The sequence below is a fragment of the Mizuhopecten yessoensis genome, unplaced genomic scaffold (assembly GCF_002113885.1).
Source record: "Mizuhopecten yessoensis strain PY_sf001 unplaced genomic scaffold, ASM211388v2 scaffold9897, whole genome shotgun sequence".
NCBI classification, from domain to species: domain Eukaryota; kingdom Metazoa; phylum Mollusca; class Bivalvia; order Pectinida; family Pectinidae; genus Mizuhopecten; species Mizuhopecten yessoensis.
Window position 1 is genome coordinate 26,528 of NW_018408277.1, and position 21,647 is coordinate 48,174.

The 21,647-nt window shown below is 37.3% G+C and overlaps 1 protein-coding gene across 3 annotated transcripts in view; it reads left to right on the top strand.

The window, feature by feature from the left end:
- Positions 1-3,606, top strand: part of LOC110458998 — a 10,588-nt gene extending 6,982 nt beyond the window's left edge. For 2 of the 3 annotated variants that reach the window (XM_021511015.1, XM_021511014.1), the window contains exons 2-3: positions 919-1,155; positions 1,996-3,606. In XM_021511015.1, the coding sequence (XP_021366690.1) occupies positions 919-1,155; positions 1,996-2,064 (306 nt within the window). In that variant the 3' untranslated portion in view covers positions 2,065-3,606. Of the gene's footprint in view, positions 1-918; positions 1,205-1,995 lie in introns of all 3 variants that reach the window. The other variant, XM_021511013.1, reaches the window with a different exon arrangement.
- Positions 3,607-21,647: the final 18,041 nt, after the last annotated feature.

Below are 21,647 nucleotides of genomic sequence, written 5' to 3' on the forward strand. Positions count from 1 at the left end.
GGGGGGAGGAAGAGGCATAAAAAGCAGACAAAATGGCGGGAAACATTACAAGAGTGTATTATTGGAGCACGAGCATGTTTTGTCGTCCAATAATCCATTGCTATTGACCAATCAATTCGTTGCAAAAGCACGAGACGTAGTAGAATTGCTTAGTGTGTTAAGGTTGATAAGGATTTGCTAATTATGTTATGTTTATTGTCTTAGTGATTATAAGTTTTCTCTCTTTGATGGTTATCTTCATTTCCCCTTTGACTGTAGCATTATTTATCAGTAAAATTAATTGGCACACCGACACTGTTAGGGAGGTTGCTCATTTCCGCTTACCCGCACCTAATATCTTCAGTATAAACATTCTGCTCTCCCAGATAAAATTATTTCTAAAACTGTTATGCCATTGAAACATCAGACATAATAAATATGGTGAAGATCAGATCTGAACAGCACTTTTAGAATGGACAATTCAGAACGGTAGTTTTAATCACTTTACAAATCATAGTGGCAGATTTTCTATTCACATGTTGATAAAAATGATTAATCTGGTATAGTTTTGCAATGTACAATATGTTGACTTAACTACCCAATCGATAACATTTTTGTAAACAGATTTTACTAAATAATAGCAACAAATGTGGAATTTCGTCGAATTTCATTTAAAATTGAACACAGTCTTGGTTCCAAGCGTGGCGTTATAAAAAAAGCATGCGTCAAATCTTACGCTAATAATTTCAACACTCGTGAAATAGATTGGTTTGCTGCCAAACCCATGGAATTCAAATAGTAATCAACTGGAAACCATAAGCTATCCTCTGGTATTCGTTCGTTAACATGTACTGTGTTATTGAACAAGTGATGTAGGTTTCAGTAATATTGTTTCATGCTATGGAACTTGATCATATAAGACTTTTTTTTATTTGGCAGGGAGGGATCAAAGGTCAGATCGGCCCTGCGTTCATTGACCTGCAGAGTATTTGTGACGTGGGTCTGGAGGAGGGAGCGTGGATAGTGACGAGTTTGTACATTGGCTACACGTTGGGTGCCCTGGCCAACGGCTTCCTCTACAATCGTTGTAACGGGAATCTTCTGTTCTCTGTCAGTGCTGTGTGTCTTACCGTCATTGTGGCTGCCATCCCTTGGTGCACGCACTACAGTCTTATGGTAGCTAGTCACACCGGTATGGGTCTGGTGGTCGGACTCATAGACGCAGGTATTTTGGGGAAACAAACAAACAACGATAGATCACCAAACTATTATAAAAACAGTAAATCGACCCCAAAATCGGGACATCTTGGGCAAAACATGAACAAAGGAAAGATGCACATGGGAAAACTTTATAAAGTACAAGGGGAATAAGACCAGGTGTTCCGGAAGGTTAAGTGTATTATGTTGCTTCATAGTCGACACTTGTCATGTAAACCTAGGGTAAGGACCAAGGTATTGGCAACAAAAAACAAATGTTGTCTATTACACGGCATCAGGCGCAATGGCCCTAGCGTTATCCTATATCATTTACAAATGGTCTGTATATGGTGTTGCTTATAATATATTCTGATGATAGTTTCTCAATTAAAAGAATTTTGTTAATAACACGGAATATTGTTCATCTAACATTTGTATGATTTTACAGACGTGTGTTTAAATGTGCAGGTGTCTGATAGCGCAGATTCATGAAATAAAATGTCATTTCGAATTATGATTGATTCTAAATTGTAATGTAATTCTATCCTGGTGGATTAGCTGACAGCTGTTACATATCTTATAGCACATAAGTATGTGGTCGAACATACTTCACTTAACCATATTTAATTTAAAAAAATCATAATTACTAGGCGAACAGTATAAAATGATCTAAGAATCGTGGAAACCTGTTTGATAACATTTTGATTAACAAACTAAAAAACCGAGAAACCAAATAAAATCGAGAATAGATCGGGGTTAAAATTTGATGTTATCGATTTCAAATAGGAAGATTTATGTTTTTTGTCTATGTATTTGCAGCTGGAAATGCAGAAATCATTCGACTTTGGAAAACGAAAAGTAAAACTGTTCTGGTGGGTCTACACGTGATATTTAATCTAGGTGGTGTCATTTCACCCCTAATCATCGCTCCGTTCCTGATGGGAAACGCTGACCAAAGTGAGGACATCACTACAGATTTACCGGATCAGATCGCCATATCTACAATAGATAGGATGAACAACTCTTTACGACATTCAACAAACTTTCATCAACGAACTTCAGCTAACAATACATCAGAAAATTACGAATCCGAAAATGTGTCTAGAATATACATAGCCTACTCCATCTCCTCCGTATTCTGTGTATTACACACGCTGTGGTTTATATTTCTGTATTTTACCAAAAAGGGAAATAAAAGGAGCAATGATGATTCACAAATGACAATGGAACATTCTAACGACCCCACACAAATGACAATAGAACATTCTAACTACCCCACACAAATGACAAAAGAACATTCTAACGACCCCACACAAATGACAATAGAACATTCTAACGACCCCACACATTTAAACGAGAAGGTCAATGGGCATTCAAGTGGACAGGGGTATACAAATAATCAGGAACATTCAAACGTACTAGAACCTTCCAATGGAACAGTAAACGATTATTCAAAAGTAGGAGCTGCACGTCCTTCCCAGAAAGTTAAAGACACGTCTGGAGGACATATCCCCAGGGAACTTCAGTTCCTTGGACTCGTTTTCATGGTTATAATGGCGGCTATAAGCAATGCCATCGATTTTTCATTTTCCACGTACTTATCTTCATTTTGTGTAGAATTTCTTCACTGGAGTAAGGCCAGTGGATCTATGATAACATCGCTACTGTTTATTATGGTAGTATTAGGGGGAACATTGAGTATGTTTTTAACCAAATGTATAAACAGCGTAATATATATAGGTTTACAGATGATTCTTATACTCGTTTCCTTAATATTGCTTTTATTGAGCATCAATTTTCATTTGACTGTCGGTGTATGGCTATCAGCGCCTCTGCTGGGATTTGCCAAGTCGGCCATTTTTCCTTTGATCATTTCCTGGACCAATAAGACATTTATACGTGTGTCTGGTCGGATATCGTCTGCTTTCTTTGTAGGAGCTATGGGTGGAAGTTCTATAAACCTGTTCATGCTGGCTTCCGTAATGGAGAGTACGGGTAAAATCTGGTTTTGTTATGTCCTTATTGTAGAAAGCATTTTGCTTATTTTGTTCTTTATAACCACTGTGATACTCTCACAATACGTCAAACATTGGAAACGAAAACAAGCAGCCAAAGCGAATGAAAATGAGAGTACATATACATTTACAGACGGTTAGGACAAAGTCATACATAATATTCTTAAAGGCGGGTATCGAGCCAGGATTTGTCGATATTTTATTCATGAATTGTTCTGAAGTTCGTTTAAGTATTGGGATAATTAATTGCATTATACTACCTTCGTGTGAACAGTAACATCTGATAGACAGTATTGTAGTTCTTCTAAGAACAAAACGAATCTTTATAATAGTTCCAGACCAGCGTTATGTACCAATCGTTGTTTATGATATATCGGTGCCATTTTGATATTGACAAATAATAATGTTGTATGTGTTTTATGATTAGTATTTCTTAATCAACATTCCGCAAACCCGTCAGCATAAACATTGCTTAAAATAACCGGTAGCGTTAACTCATATACCACGGCTACTGGTATTGGCCAAAATAAGTAAGATAAGTGGATTTGTCACAATAATTACTTCCATACTGATTAAAGAAATACTGAAATACTGTGTTACGCAGTGGTGATGATTTGTTCAACCGCACATAAACACATTTCTGTTAACAACAAACGTTCTGATGAGAAATGTCAGTTGCCATCGATTAGCAATGATAACTGAACCGATAAACAATGACAGGTGCTAGGAACACGATAATGAAGCTAGGCTCAGCGACTAATGTGTCTAGATTGTAAAAATCGAATAATAGTACAATAGTCTGGTAACCTGCAACCTTCAATATAAATCTCAAACTCCAAAGTTAGTAATCGTAAGGAAACAATGATTTTTTTCGTGAAGACCTTTTCTGAGGTAAAGTAAAATTTGTATTTTTGCAATTTTGGTATTCAAAAAGTTATTAAACGATATCTTTAACTGTTGTGTTAATGTTGTTGTTTGGTACACGATCCTTTGTTTCAAGGAGATTAATTATGGTAAATTTCGCCGTCGTGAATCTTTAATAATACATTTTGTATTTGGGAAACTAAGAATCGCGGTTCCCTATAAGGATAATCAATGAAAAATGTCGATTTGCATATGGACGGAGTAAATTGCATTTAAATTTCCGGACATTTCAAATTCAAGTATGTTATGTTACTTGCTTAATGTCAGTTTATACAATGCAGCTCTGAGAATCCATGTTACTTACCGGAAGTTTCCTGGCACAAATGTGTTATAGCTATACCCTTAACAACACTAAAGGAAGATAACTCTATATACGGAAGCCCACAGTGCAGTGGGACAGGGATCGGTAAGGTCAAACAGGTACTCTATATACGGATACCTACAGTGCAGTGGGACAGGGATCGTTAAGGTCAAACCGGAACTCTATATACGGAAACCCACAGTGCAGTGGGACAGGGATCGGTAAGGTTAAACAGGAACTCTACATACGGAAACCCACAGTGCAGTGGGACAGGGATCGTTAAGGTCAAACAGGAACTCTATAAACGGAAACCCACAGTGCAGTGGGACAGGGATCGGTCAGGTCAAACAGGAACTTTATATACGGAAACCCACAGTGCAGTGGGACAGGGATCGGTAAGGTCAAACAGGAACTCTATATACGGAAACCCACAGTGCAGTGGGACAGGGATCGGTAAGGTCAAACAGGAACTCTATATACGGAAACCCACAGTGCAGTGGGACAGGGATCGGTAAGGTCAAACAGGAACTCTATATACGGAAACCCACAGTGCAGTGGGACAGGGATCGGTAAGGTCAAACAGGAACTCTATATACGGAAACCCACAGTGCAGTGGGACAGGGATCGGTAAGGTCAAACAGGAACTCTATATACGGAAACCCACAGTGCAGTGGGACAGGGATCGGTAAGGTCAAACAGGAACTCTATATACGGAAACCCACAGTGCAGTGGGACAGGGATCGGTAAGGTCAAACAGGAACTCTATATACGGAAACCCACAGTGCAGTGGGACAGGGATCGGTAAGGTCAAACAGGAACTCTATATACGGAAACCCACAGTGCAGTGGGACAGGGATCGGTAAGGTCAAACAGGAACTCTATATACGGAAACCCACAGTGCAGTGGGACAGGGATCGGTAAGGTCAAACAGGAACTCTATATACGGAAACCCACAGTGCAGTGGGACAGGGATCGGTAAGGTCAAACAGGAACTCTATATACGGAAACCCACAGTGCAATGGGACAGGGATCGGTAAGGTCAAACAGGTACTCTATATATGGAAACTAACAGTGCAGTGGGACAGGGATCGTTAAGGTCAAACAGGAACTCTATATACGGAAACCCACAGTGCAGTGGGACAGGGATCGGTAAGGTAAAACAGGAACTCTATATACAGAAACCCACAGTGCAGTGGGACAGGGATCGGTAAGGTCAAACAGGAACTTTATATACGGAAACCCACAGTGCAGTGGGACAGGGATCGTTAAGGTCAAACAGAAAATTGGCAAAAAGGGATTGGTGGTATGGTGTGGCAGAAATACAATTAATTTTTAAAAGTACAGAAATCTGAGGTCCAGGGTTCGACTCAGGACTAGACCAACTGCATTTGTTAACTCAGAGTTGTAGATTAAATTTATGTTTTTGAGTCATTCTTACATTTTCATACAAGTCCACTAGGTATGGATTGTATGCCAGATATAGTTTATCAAAGCTGTCATGCCTGAAAAAAAAGTTTCCAAAGGATATTATTATGTTTATGCAGTGGATCATAAATAGATAGTTCATTTTTCTTTTTAGTTTATAATGAATAAGTTTCTGCATGCTTTAATGAACAAGATGTCAGCAGTCACGTGGCATTTGACTCATCCTTATGCGGTACACAGCCTACTGTTCCGTATCGGGCGCTGTTTCACTTCTTAATCAATTTAAGCGATATCATTAGAAATATCACCAATCCCAACTGATATCATTATAATGACTTTAGTGATATCACAAAGTTACGATTGTAGTTATAGCGTTATAATACCTGACTTTGATAGCACTGTAATGATTCTATTATATCACTTTATAAGGTGATATCATTATAATGACTTTAGTGATATCACAAAGTTACGATTGTAGTTATAGCGTTATAATACCTGACTTTGATAGCACTGTAATGATTCCATTATATCACTTTATAAGGTGATAGCATTATGATCTTCATTGCAATCATCACAAACGCCAAACAGCTGCTCCGGAAACAAACATTCTACAGGAAAAGTCATTCGAAAAAGGTTGTGAGAGATGTGATGAAAATGAAAATAAACATATTCTCCTATCTATATCCAATTACATTTTAAGTTCTAGAAGATTCAGGACAGTTAAATTCAATTTTGAATGTAATTTTACATTTTATTTATTAACACTTTATTTATTTATTTACATTTTATTTTTTTCTCAATGTAATTCTTCTGATTTCCAGAAATGGTACATGGATATTAATATTTCCTATTTGTCTTCATTTTGCTTATTTTTAAATATTGTTAGTGAGGGGGGCTGGGGTTCAGAAGACCAGTTATACTAAAAAATATAAAAAAAATATTGGGAAACAACTACATAAATAAGAATATAAAGCTTTACAACATTTTAGCTTATTTTGAAAAAAGTAAATTATAATTATGATTTACCCTACCCCTTCTGGTACCCACAACAACCCACTTTCGGTCAAACTTTTATCTTAGGTTTTGCACATGTAATACAATAGGACATATTTGAACAAGTTAAGGGGTCAAGGTTACCGAGGACCTGAGCAGTCGTACTTCACATCGGTCTCCACAAAACTTACGTTTTGTGCATGTTATACAGAATTTTCCGGTGAAAACTTTGGATATGACATTTGTCTTAAAATAGGAAACGTATACTGAGCTTTGGATGTAAGAAGTAGAATGGTTTTACAGTGAAATAGACAAGTTTTGTTTTTTCACGTAACAAAGACTGTTCTCGATATGCTTGAGTGACCAAGGTGGTGACCACTGTCAACGCACGTACACATACCCGTTTTGAAGACGTATAGGTAATCTAGCTATACACCTGTGGGTACCTGAACACGAGCTAAAAGTACAAGTGAACTATAAAATATACACCGTGGACTATGCCGTCATCTCGGAGTACCAGTACAAGTGCCAGCGCTAAAGGGAAAAATAGATTGAGTGATGTTTCGTGTAACACTACAGAGATGGAGGACAAGTTAGATCAAATAAACAAGACACTTCTCACTTTGATGACAAGGGAGGATATGGTGTTCCAGATGAACAAACTCAAAGAGGAAATTAGACACGAAAACAAAGAAATAGTAGAAAGATTAGAAGGACGAATGTTTGACTTGGAAACAGAAAATGAAGATTTAAAAGAGACAATATCGAAATTAGAAAAGCAAGTGATCGACACAGAAGAGAGACAGAATGAATTATATCATCTACACAACGACCTGGAGCAGCAAGGAAGAAAGAACTCTATCAGAATTTTAGGACTGGAGGACATTGATAGAAACGAAAATGTGGAGGAGTGTGTCACGAAAGTTGTGAAGTTTGTGAACGAAGACCTGAAAGTGAAAGTTCTTAGTGAGGACATAGATATCGCACACAGACTTGGTCCTTTCGTCAGCAGAAGACCGCGTGCGATTATTTGCAAATTCACTAACAGGAGGAAAAAGTTTGAAGTGCTGCAGGCTAGGAAAGTACTGAAGAATTCTGGCAGACATGTGTTTGAGGATCTGACGCGACAAAATCAACAAACTCTTACGCAAGCATACAAACTAGACTGTGTAGAGCATTCGTGGAGTGTGGATGTTCGTGAAACTGAAAAACGGTAAGAAAAGGCGGCTATTCAGAGAGACAAATTTGACAGAGTCCTATTTGACAAACGATGCTAATTTCTAGATCAGCTATAAGTGATATGTTCATTTAAAACTAATAATGAAATATGTGTGAACAAACCTTACTTTATGACAACATTTATATGTTTTTATATTAATTTCCGGAAAAAATACCGTTTCGTTTCCTTTCTATTCTAATTATAAGAGATGTATGTACTTCCGGTTTTGTGTGTTTACATCCTGTTACATGCATGGTGCGTGTGTTGATGGTGGTTTCGCTAAATGTATTGACCTGATTAGGTATGTTTTACTCTTTCTTCCTTTTAGCGTCATTTTTCTATTTTCCTCCTTCTCTTTATCCTTTTCTCTTTCCTTCTTCGTTGTTGGGTGCGGAGGGCGATTGGTTTCAAGACATTTGTTTATTACTGCTATATGGAAGGAATTAGGATAGTCTCGGCGAATTGTCAGGGTTTAGGGGATAGGAACAAAAGGAAAGATGTATTTAAGTACCTGAGGGAAAAAGATTTTAACATTTACTGTCTACAAGACACACACTTCACTCCAGATATTGAAGATATTGTAAGAACAGAATGGGGATTAGAGTGCTACTTCAACTCACTGCGATCGAATTCAAGGGGTGTTTTAATAGTATTTAACAATAATTTTGAAGTGAAAGTAACCAAGGAAAAGAAAGACTCGACAGGAAATTTTTTAGCTTTGCAAGTAGAAATAGAAGGTAAGTGTATAACACTGATAACAGTCTATGGACCAAATTCTGACACACCTACTTTCTATGACAATATAATAGAAACTATAAGTGATTTTAATAATGAATATTTTATAATATGTGGAGATTTTAATTTAGTGCTTAATCCTGAAAAAGACTATGATAAAAGTTATAAACATATTAACAACCCAAAAGCTAGAGACAAACTAAATGAAATAGTTGCAGATTTTGGAATGGTAGATATTTATAGAGAACAACATCCTGAGCAAAAAAGATATACTTGGAGAAGATGTAATCCTACCAAACAGGCACGTTTAGACTTTTTTCTCATATCAGAAAATTTATTACCAAGTGTACATAACTCTACTATCGATCCAGGATATAGGTCTGATCATTCAATGCCAATAATCTCTTTAATTTTTAATGAATTCAAAAAAGGTAAAGGGCTATGGAAATTTAATTCTTCTCTTTTACATGAAATAGATTATCTTGAAATTGTCAAGAAAACTATCATAGATGTCAAAATACAATATGCACTTCCAATATACAACCTAAATAATATAAATCAAATTCATGATTCAGAAATTATGTTTCAAATAAATGACCAGTTGTTTTTAGAAACTCTCCTAATGGAAATTAGAGGTAAAACTATTTCATGCTCTTCTTATAAAAAAAAGCAACAAAATTAAACAGAAAAAAACCTTATAGATACAATTAAAAATTTAGAAGACAGTGAAAATATTTATTTCATTGAATTAAATGAGAAGAAACAAGAATTGGAAAAAAATAGACTAAAAAGATTGAAAGGTAGTATTATCAGGTCCAAAGTAAAATGGGTGGAAGAAGGGGAGAAACCTACTAATTATTTTTTTTAACTTAGAAAATAGAAATTACACCTCAAAAATAATCCCAAAGATAGAAAAAGACTGGTGATATAATATCGAAACAAGAAGAAATTTTAAGTGAAGTTCAACTATTCTATGAAAACTTAAATACTATAGATGATGAAATAGAAGAAGCTAATTTAGAAGAATTTTTAGTAGATTGTGAAATTCCAAGGCTGAATAGGTCAGAAGCATTAAGTTTAGAGGGCAAAATTACTGTACAGGAAGCAGCACTAATTATGAGAAATATGAAAAATAACAAAAGTCCAGGCTCAGACGGTTTTACAGTAGAATTTTTTAAATGCTTTTGGAAACAGTTAAGTAACTTTATAGTACGGTCTATCAATTTTGGTTATATAAAAGGACAATTATCTGTTACCCAAAGACAAGGAATCATAATATGTTTACCTAAAGGAGAAAAACCTAGACAATTTTTAAAGAACTGGAGACCAATATCCCTCTTAAATGTAACTTATAAAATTGCATCAGGCTGTATAGCAAGTAGAATAAAAGCAGTGTTAGATAAATTAATTGATCCAGATCAGACAGGTTTTATTTCTGGGCGATATGTGGGAGAAAACACAAGGTTGATATACGATATTATGGATTACGCAGAGAGAAATGATATACCAGGGATGCTATTGATTATCGATTTTGAGAAAGCTTTCGATTCTGTATCTTGGAAATTCATTGATGAAGTACTAAACTATTTTAAATTCGGGGAAGAGGTTAGAAAATGGATAAAAGTTTTACATAAAAATGCAGTTTCTTCAATAAATCAGGGGGGGAATTTATCAGAATTTTTTGAAATAAGAAAAGGCTGTCGTCAAGGAGACCCTATTGCACCATATATATTTATAATGTGTGCAGAGATTTTAGCGATAAGAATTAGAAACAATAAAAAAGTAAGGGGTATCAATATAAATGACTGTCCTATTTTAGTATCACAGTATGCTGATGATACCTCGTTGATTTTAGATGGTACAAACATTTCCCTAAAAGAAGCAGTTGGTGAATTAAATAATTTTGCAAAAATTTCTGGGTTGAAAATAAATAAATCAAAATCTCAGGTAATATGGATAGGAAGTAAAAAGCATAGTGAGGAAGTTCTTTATCCAGAATGGAAATTACAGTGGGGAAATAAAACTTTTAATCTTTTGGGGATAGAATTTCATGTAGACTTGCATAAAATTACTAGGCTGAATTATGATAAAAAGTTAGTAAAAATAAAGGCACTTATAAATACATGGAATAGGAGAATAATTACACCAATTGGTAGAATTTTTATCATCAAATCAATACTCATCTCACAACTCAATCACTTATTTATTGCATTACCAAACCCAAATGAATGTTTTATTAAAAAATTAAACACCGAACTATTTAACTTCTTATGGAAAAGCAAAGTTGACAAAACCAAAAGAGACATTGTTATAAGAGACTATATTGATGGTGGATTGAAAATGATGCATGTGATGTCTTTTATAGAATCCTTAAAATTAACATGGATAAGGAGACTATTTACAACATCAAGTAAATGGCAGGAGATTTTAAAAACTTATATTGATTTAAATATTTTAGCAAACTGTGGGACGGAATACATTGTTAAATGTGAAATGACGAGTAAAAATCTTTTTTGGAAAGACGTGTTTAACGCATGGAAAAAGTTAGTAATAGTACGAGATAATCAATGCAAGGGAGATAACTCCTTTTCCAAAATGCCTATCTGGTATAATAAATTGTTTAAAATAAATAATGAGAGTATTTTTTATAGGAAGTGGTTCAGTAAAGGTGTAGTTATAGTTAATGACCTACTTAAGGATAATAATTCAAAATTGTTTTATACTCTACAAGAAGTTCGACAAATTTTTAAAATTGAAACAAATTTTCTTCAGTACCAAGGTCTGCTATCTACAATTAAAAGACATCTCTCTCAACAACATGAAATAAAATGTATAAGCTATCCTTATATACCTAGTAATATACAAATATTTCTAAGAAATAGGAAAGGTACAAAAGACTTTTATAGTTTGCTTTGTAAAAATGATACACTGTCAACTGGTAGAAAGAAATGGAGTAATCATTTTGATTATAATGATAATACATGGAGAAATATCTACAAAATACCATTTCAAGTAACCAAAAATACAAAACTGCAATGGTTTCAGTATAGAGTTAATCAACACATCTTAACCACAAACTTATATCTGTACAGGGCTGGAATAGTAGATAATCCTCATTGTTATTTTTGTAAATCAGACATTGAAACAATAGAGCATGCACTATGGGAGTGCAATCAAGTTCAGAATTTATTAACAAACTTTGAGTTTTTATTAGATGTTTTGTTTATTCCTTTTGCTTTTAATAAGGAAACATTTATCTTCGGTATATGTGATCAAACCAGAACTCGATACATGGTAGATAACCAAATTATTCTTATTATAAAATATTATGTTTATAAAGCAAGATGCCTAGAAAAAGCTCTATCAGTAAATGGCCTTATAAACTGTATAAAAGAGACTTATGAGATACAGAAATATATTGTGAATGGGAAAGATGAAGAACATAGACATACCTTCCAAAAAGACTTGGAAAAGTGGCAAAACCTTCTTGATATTCCATAAAAACCCTCAATTTCTTGATTTATATGTAGAAAACCAATTAAGTGGTAACAGTAATAGATAGGAATCCTCTAAGTAAATTGAGCTGATATAATACAACTCTTACTGTACGATCGACAAGTTAATGTGATAAATTGTTCTTCTGTTACCAATCTTGTTCCTCTCAACCCCCCCTCCCTTCTCTCTCTCTCCCTCTCTCTCTCTCTCTCTCTCTCTCTCTCTCTCTCTCTCTCTCGTTTTCTTTTTTCTTTTCATATTTCTTAATTCAAATGACTATCATTTGTGTACTGTGTGTGTGTGTGTATGGGGGAGTGTAAGTGAGCGAATGCCTGAGTATATTTTTTATTGATAATTTGATTAAGGACATGGAATAACTCACTTTGAAGCTGTGTATGTACATGTGAATTGATGTATACAACAACTAAGTGAGGGATTTTAAATTTGAAAAATTTTTGTAAATCAGGAATGATGATGATGATATTATGAATTAATGATGATGATGATAATAATATTTTGATGAAGATACATATAGAATGATGAGTAAAGATTATAATTGAAGATGATGAATGTATGATGATAGTGATGATTGTATGATGATGGTGATGATTGTATGATGATAGTGATGATTGTATGATGATGGTGATAATTGTATGATGATGGTGATGATTGTATGATAATAGTGATGATTGTATGGTGATGGTGATGATTGTATGATGATGGTGATGATTGTATGATGATAGTGATGATTGTATGATGAAGGTGATGATTGTATGATGATGGTGATGATTGTATGATGATGATGATAGGATGATGATGATGACTATATGTTGATTATGATACATGAAATGATGATTGAAGATTTTGGATGATGATGGATTATGGCAATGATGATGATTGCATAATTATATATGAAAGAGGATGATGAAGATGATAAAGATAATGATGATGATGATATGTTGATTATGATATTATGATGACATTGAAATTGATTGTGATAATTCTAAATCCATGTCCGTGTGTGTATATGTGATATCTGTGAGAATGCGTGAATGTCCTGTTTATGTATATGTAATGAAAAACTTGAAAAATAAAACCATTACAAAAAAAACAAAAAAAAACAAAAGTAATTGTGCCAGTAAATTGAATTCCGATATGTTGGACTCTCATCTTAGATATACCCCAGCTTGCTTTTGTGGCTCGCCTATTTTCTCTGTTTATGTATGGACTATTTCTCTGTTTATGTATGGACTATTTCTCTGTTTATATATGGACTATTTCTCTGTTTATATATGGATATATTTCTCTGTGAATGGAATGGCGATTTCTCTGTTTATGTATGGACTATTTCTCTGTTTATGTATGGACTATTTGTCTGTTTATGTATAGACTATTTCTCTGTTTATGTATGGACTATTTCTCTGTTTATGTTCGGACAATTTCTCTGTTAATGTTTTGACGATTTCTCTGTTAATGTTATGACTATTTCTCTGTTAATGTTTTGACGATTTCTCTGTGAATGCCTGGTCTATTTTATGTTTATATCATACGATTTCTCTGTTTATGTTTTGCCGATTTCTCTTTTTATGTATATGCGATTTCGCAATCTATGTTTGGACGATTTCTTTATTGATTCTCTATTTATATTTGAACGATTTCTCTGTTAATGTTTGGGCATTTTTCCTGTTTATGTTTGTGGACGATTTCTCTGTTTTTTAATGGACGATTTCTCTTATTATGTATGGACGATTTCATGTCTCTGTTTATATTTGGACGATGTCTCTGTTTATATTTGGACGATGTCTCTGTTTATATTTGGACGATGTCTCTGTTTATATTTGGACGATGTCTCTGTTTATATTTGGACGATGTCTCTGTTTATATTTGGACGATGTCTCTGTTTATATTTGGACGATGTCTCTGTTTATATTTGGACGATGTCTCTGTTTATATTTGGACGATGTCTCTGTTTATATTTGGACGATGTCTCTGTTTATATTTGGACGATGTCTCTGTTTATATTTGGACGATGTCTCTGTTTATATTTGGACGATGTCTCTGTTTATATTTGGACGATGTCTCTGTTTATATTTGGACGATGTCTCTGTTTATATTTGGACGATGTCTCTGTTTATAGTTAAACGATTTCTATTTTTATGTTGGACGATTTCTCTGTTGGTAAAAGGACGATTTCTCTGATCATGTATCTACGAGTTTTTTTCATTTTTTACCTGCGTCAATGCATAAATTTGTAGCAATGCAACGTTCCAGACTGTTTTCAATAAAACATCTACAATGACATCTCCGGGACGAATCGACTATCAACTTTCAGCAACAAAACAACAACATTTTCACGGGGCATTAAGCTGAAAACTTTTATTGGTGGGTAATTTTATCTTAAGTCTTTATATTGTACATTACCTTTGTATAGCAACATGTCTGAGGCTTAGGGAACCCCGTACTGCCTATTTCTGTTACTAAACAATGGATTTTTTTCAGCAGGTCTACATTTTTTATAAATCATTTCTGAGAACTTAAGAAGAAAAAAAGCCTTGTGGGACTTTTGACTGGTCGACCGCATTACTCTAGTTCAACTGTGATACAGTGAAATCAGAAAGGACTCTATCTAGCGAATTGTGTGCAGTGGGACAGGGATCCTTTAGTTCGAATCTTGATACTGGCTGACGTGTATAGAAGACGATATGTGGCACATTATCAGGTGGTCCTGATTTGTATATAAGTTATCAAAAGCCTATTTGTATTTTGTTGAATATGTGTTGCGATAGGATAAGTAGAGCACAACCAGGCTAATTAGCTGTGATTGTACCGAATAAACTGATAGATGCATGACAGGAGCCGTGCTAAACAAACTAATATACTCTATGAAGCAGTTTTACGATTCTGCCTTTCACTACATCGAGAGGTAACACTATTTGGTTGAGATGACTATGGAGAAAGTACCTTACCTGGCATTTCTAGTATTTTTAGTTTAACTTCTTTTTCCTTCGATTTTCAAGTAATACAAATACGTTCTATCACACAAGCAAACAGAAAAAGAGAATACTATGATAGCTGTCAACACAAAGATGGCTACAATACAATGTGAATATGTAGCTGGAGATACGAACATCAAGGTTGGTCGCCAAATCTTATCTGTAATTGACTGTGACATACCCGGTTGTTATCTGTAATTGACTGTGACATACCCGGTTGTTATCTGTAATTGACTGTGACATACCCGGTTGTTATCTGTAATTGACTGTGACATACCCGGTTGTTATCTGTAATTGACTGTGACATACCCGGTTGTTATCTGTAATTGACTGTGACATACCCGGTTGTTATCTGTAATTGACTGTGACATACCCGGTTGTTATCTGTAATTGACTGGACATACCCGGTATGGTCATTTCCCCTTACCAATCCGGGATCATGTGGTGCGGTCCTCAGTCCGAAACTGATATTTGTTTTCACCCTGCAATCTGACATATTCACTGTGTCCGTTGTTTTTCTGCATTCATTGACAGTAGACTAATATGGCATGGATAAGACGTGGTTTATTGTTAATAAAAAGGGACAATGCATTTGTACGAGAGATAACGAAGAATGGAAGACAAAGACACATAAACTACTGAACATCTTGAGATATTTTTAAAGCTATTCTTGATGAAGTAAATAATTAAGTTTCAAGGTAGCCATCATGCTCTAATTGGGAGCTATGCTATTTTGTATATCAAGAAGGACGTTCTTGATTTATCGTCCCTTCCCCTGATCTCGCTATGAGGACGTGCTTGTTTATCGTCCCTTCCCCTGATCTCGCTATGAGGACGTGCTTGTTTATCGTCCCTTCCTCTGATCTCGCTATGAGGACGTGCTTGTTTATCGTCCCTTCCCCTGATCTCGCTATGAGGACGTTCTTGTTTATCGTCCCTTCCCCTGATCTCGCTATGAGGACGTGCTTGTTTATCGTCCCTTCCCCTGATCTCGCTATGAGGACGTGCTTGTTTATCGTCCCTTCCCCTGATCTCGCTATGAGGACGTGCTTGTTTATCGTCCCTTCCCCTGATCTCGCTATGAGGACGTGCTTGTTTATCGTCCCTTCCCCTGATCTCGCTATGAGGACGTGCTTGTTTATCGTCCCTTCCCCTGATCTCGCTATGAGGACGTGCTTGTTTATCGTCCCTTCCCCTGATCTCGCTATGAGGACGTGCTTGTTTATCGTCCCTTCCCCTGATCTCGCTATGAGGACGTGCTTGTTTATCGTCCCTTCCCCTGATCTCGCTATGAGGACGTTCTTGTTTATCGTCCCTTCCCCTGATCTCGCTATGAGGACGTTCTTGTTTATCGTCCCTTCCCCTGATCTCGCTATGAGGACGTTCTTGTTTATCGTCCCTTCCCCTGATCTCGCTATGAGGACGTTCTTGTTTATCGTCCCTTCCCCTGATCTCGCTATGAGGACGTTCTTGTTTATCGTCCCTTCCCCTGATCTCGCTATGAGGACGTTCTTGTTTATCGTCCCTTCCCCTGATCTCGCTATGAGGACGTTCTTGTTTATCGTCCCTTCCCCTGATCTCGCTATGAGGACGTTCTTGTTTATCGTCCCTTCCCCTGATCTCGCTATGAGGACGTTCTTGTTTATCGTCCCTTCCCCTGATCTCGCTATGAGGACGTTCTTGTTTATCGTCCCTTCCCCTGATCTCGCTATGAGGACGTTCTTGTTTATCGTCCCTTCCCCTGATCTCGCTATGAGGACGTTCTTGTTTATCGTCCCTTCCCCTGATCTCGCTATGAGGACGTTCTTGTTTATCGTCCCTTCCCCTGATCTCGCTATGAGGACGTTCTTGTTTATCGTCCCTTCCCCTGATCTCGCTATGAGGACGTTCTTGTTTATCGTCCCTTCCCCTGATCTCGCTATGAGGACGTTCTTGTTTATCGTCCCTTCCCCTGATCTCGCTATGAGGACGTTCTTGTTTATCGTCCCTTCCCCTGATCTCGCTATGAGGACGTTCTTGTTTATCGTCCCTTCCCCTGATCTCGCTATGAGGACGTTCTTGTTTATCGTCCCTTCCCCTGATCTCGCTATGAGGACGTTCTTGTTTATCGTCCCTTCCCCTGATCTCGCTATGAGGACGTTCTTGTTTATCGTCCCTTCCCCTGATCTCGCTATGAGGACGTTCTTGTTTATCGTCCCTTCCCCTGATCTCGCTATGAGGACGTTCTTGTTTATCGTCCCTTCCCCTGATCTCGCTATGAGGACGTTCTTGTTTATCGTCCCTTCCCCTGATCTCGCTATGAGGACGTTCTTGTTTATCGTCCCTTCCCCTGATCTCGCTATGAGGACGTTCTTGTTTATCGTCCCTTCCCCTGATCTCGCTATGAGGACGTTCTTGTTTATCGTCCCTTCCCCTGATCTCGCTATGAGGACGTTCTTGTTTATCGTCCCTTCCCCTGATCTCGCTATGAGGACGTTCTTGTTTATCGTCCCTTCCCCTGATCTCGCTATGAGGACGTGCTTGTTTATCGTCCCTTCCCCTGATCTCGCTATGAGGACGTTCTTGTTTATCGTCCCTTCCCCTGATCTCGCTATGAGGACGTTCTTGTTTATCGTCCCTTCCCCTGATCTCGCTATGAGGACGTGCTTGTTTATCGTCCCTTCCCCTGATCTCGCTATGAGGACGTTCTTGTTCATCGTACCTTCCCCTGATTTCGCTATGAGGACGTTCTTGTTTATCGTCCCTTCCCCTTATCTCGCTGTGAGGACCTTTTACGTGGCGGCTGTCGTCGGTACACTCCAGACACATAGTGTAATATTTAACTACTTTTTCTATTATTTCCATGTAAACCTTTCCAGTGTCCATATCTCCCGCGGAGAGGACTTAGACATGAATGTTCAGGTAAGAATACATATTGAAAAGTATCATACAACTATTATCATAGGATATTCGTATAGAAACATATCGAATATCCAATATTTGACGTTACTAGTAAAGAAGCGCAAGAATATATCATTAGAAGTCATTCTGCAGGAAAATCCCGATTGCTGTTGATGATTTGGAGGAAAGACTGCCTTTGGCAGCCCTACAAGCATGATTTCATTTCCCTTCACGACCGATGATAGTTAAACACATTATCTGGTTGCGTGATGAACCGAAATAAGTAGGAATCATTTGTAAATACTATGTACTAAATGTGTTTGTGATCATAGGGAATCCTACAGAAATGGCCAATGTGTGGTGAGTATCAGGAGAGTAAACTGTGGCGAGTTTGTAACCAGAACAAGTACAAAGAGAACAGCTGATGATCTCCATGTAAGTACGATTTAACCAACACAAAGCTACAATGACGTAGAGTATATATAAGCCAGGTGAGTAGTTTGGAAGGCAAATACATGCACACGCATGCACAGACACGTGTTGTTTTACAATCAGCATTTTAATCTAAGGAGATTGGTAACACTATTGTTACGAATAATAGTGTTCCCTCTGTAAATACATGTATGTGGTAATGCTGTTTCGTAACCAGATAACCATCAACAAGTCTTTACTGTCAAATTTATTGTAATACGGATTAATCACGTGCTTCTGTATGACGTGCACACGTCGTTGAAAGGTATAGACATGAAAATGTCACAAATTAGAACTTTAAAAAAAACCTCATCCATCTATTATTTTTTTCCCGCAACAGCTATTGTCATATGAAGACGGCTGCTGAAGAGATGGACACACTGAAATAAATCAAAGATACGGGTCAACCAAAGATACGGGTCAAGATACAGTTCAAGATACTGGTCAACCAAACACACCGAAATCAACCAAAGATACGGGTCAACCAACGGTACGGGTCAACCAAAGGTACGGTCAACCAAGGTACGGTCAACCAAAGGTACGGTCAACCAACGGTACGGATACACGTCGTTAGTACAGTAATGGGGGAACCATATCACATTGGTATATTCTACACAGGGGGAGGGGGCTCACATAATTCGCCTTATTGACATAAAGTGGAATACAGAAGGTATTGTCAAACCTGCACAGGGTAAATATAGAAGGTGTTGTCAACCCTGCACAGGGTAAATACAGAAGGTGTTGTCAAACCTGCCAGGGTAAATACAAAAGGTAATGTCAAACCTGCACAGGGTAAATATAGAAGGTAATGTCAAACATGCACAGGGTAAATATAGAAGGTGTTGTCAAACCTGCACAGGGTAAATACAGAAGGTGTTGTCAAACCTGCCAGGGTAAATACAAAAGGTAATGTCAAAACTGCACAGGGTAAATATAGAAGGTAATGTCAAACCTGCACAGGGTAAATATAGATGGTGTTGTCAAACCTGCCAGGGTAAATACATAAGGTGTTGTCAAACCTGCCAGGGTAAATACAGAAGGTATTGTCAAACCTGCACAGGGTAAATACAGAAGGTGTTGTCAAACCTGCACAGGGTAAGCATAGAAGGTAATGTCAAACCTGCACAGGGTAAATACAGAAGGTGTTGTCAAACCTGCACAGGGTAAATACAAAAGGTAATGTCAAACCTGCACAGGGTAAATACAGAAGGTGTTGTCAAACCTGCACAGGGTAAATACAGAAGGTATTGTCAAACCTGCACAGGGTAAATACAGAAGGTGTTGTCAAACCTGCACAGGGTAAATACAGAAGGTATTGTCAAACCTGCACAGGGTAAATACAGAAGGTATTGTCAAACCTGCACAGGGTAAATACAGAAGGTGTTGTCAAACCTGCACAGGGTAAATACAGAAGGTATTGTCAAACCTGCACAGGGTAAATACAGAAGGTATTGTCAAACCTGCACAGGGTAAATACAGAAGGTGTTGTCAAACCTGCACAGGGTAAATACAGAAGGTATTGTCAAACCTGCACAGGGTAAATACAGAAGGTATTGTCAAACCTGCACAGGGTAAATACAGAAGGTATTGTCAAACCTGCACAGGGTAAATACAGAAGGTATTGTCAAACCTGCACAGGGTAAATACAGAAGGTATTGTCAAACCTGCACAGGGTAAATACAGAAGGTATTGTCAAACCTGCACAGGGTAAATACAGAAGGTATTGTCAAACCTGCACAGGGTAAATACAGAAGGTATTGTCAAACCTGCACAGGGTAAATACAGAAGGTATTGTCAAACCTGCACAGGGTAAATACAGAAGGTATTGTCAAACCTGCACAGGGTAAATACAGAAGGTATTGTCAAACCTGCACAGGGTAAATACAGAAGGTATTGTCAAACCTGCACAGGGTAAATACAGAAGGTATTGTCAAACCTGCACAGGGTAAATACAGAAGGTATTGTCAAACCTGCACAGGGTAAATACAGAAGGTATTGTCAAACCTGCACAGGGTAAATACAGAAGGTATTGTCAAACCTGCACAGGGTAAATACAGAAGGTATTGTCAAACCTGCACAGGGTAAATACAGAAGGTATTGTCAAACCTGCACAGGGTAAATACAGAAGGTATTGTCAAACCTGCACAGGGTAAATACAGAAGGTATTGTCAAACCTGCACAGGGTAAATACAGAAGGTATTGTCAAACCTGCACAGGGTAAATACAGAAGGTATTGTCAAACCTGCACAGGGTAAATACAGAAGGTATTGTCAAACCTGCACAGGGTAAATACAGAAGGTATTGTCAAACCTGCACAGGGTAAATACAGAAGGTATTGTCAAACCTGCACAGGGTAAATACAGAAGGTATTGTCAAACCTGCACAGGGTAAATACAGAAGGTATTGTCAAACCTGCACAGGGTAAATACAGAAGGTATTGTCAAACCTGCACAGGGTAAATACAGAAGGTATTGTCAAACCTGCACAGGGTAAATACAGAAGGTATTGTCAAACCTGCACAGGGTAAATACAGAAGGTATTGTCAAACCTGCACAGGGTAAATACAGAAGGTATTGTCAAACCTGCACAGGGTAAATACAGAAGGTATTGTCAAACCTGCACAGGGTAAATACAGAAGGTATTGTCAAACCTGCACAGGGTAAATACAGAAGGTATTGTCAAACCTGCACAGGGTAAATACAGAAGGTATTGTCAAACCTGCACAGGGTAAATACAGAAGGTATTGTCAAACCTGCACAGGGTAAATACAGAAGGTATTGTCAAACCTGCACAGGGTAAATACAGAAGGTATTGTCAAACCTGCACAGGGTAAATACAGAAGGTATTGTCAAACCTGCACAGGGTAAATACAGAAGGTATTGTCAAACCTGCACAGGGTAAATACAGAAGGTATTGTCAAACCTGCACAGGGTAAATACAGAAGGTATTGTCAAACCTGCACAGGGTAAATACAGAAGGTATTGTCAAACCTGCACAGGGTAAATACAGAAGGTATTGTC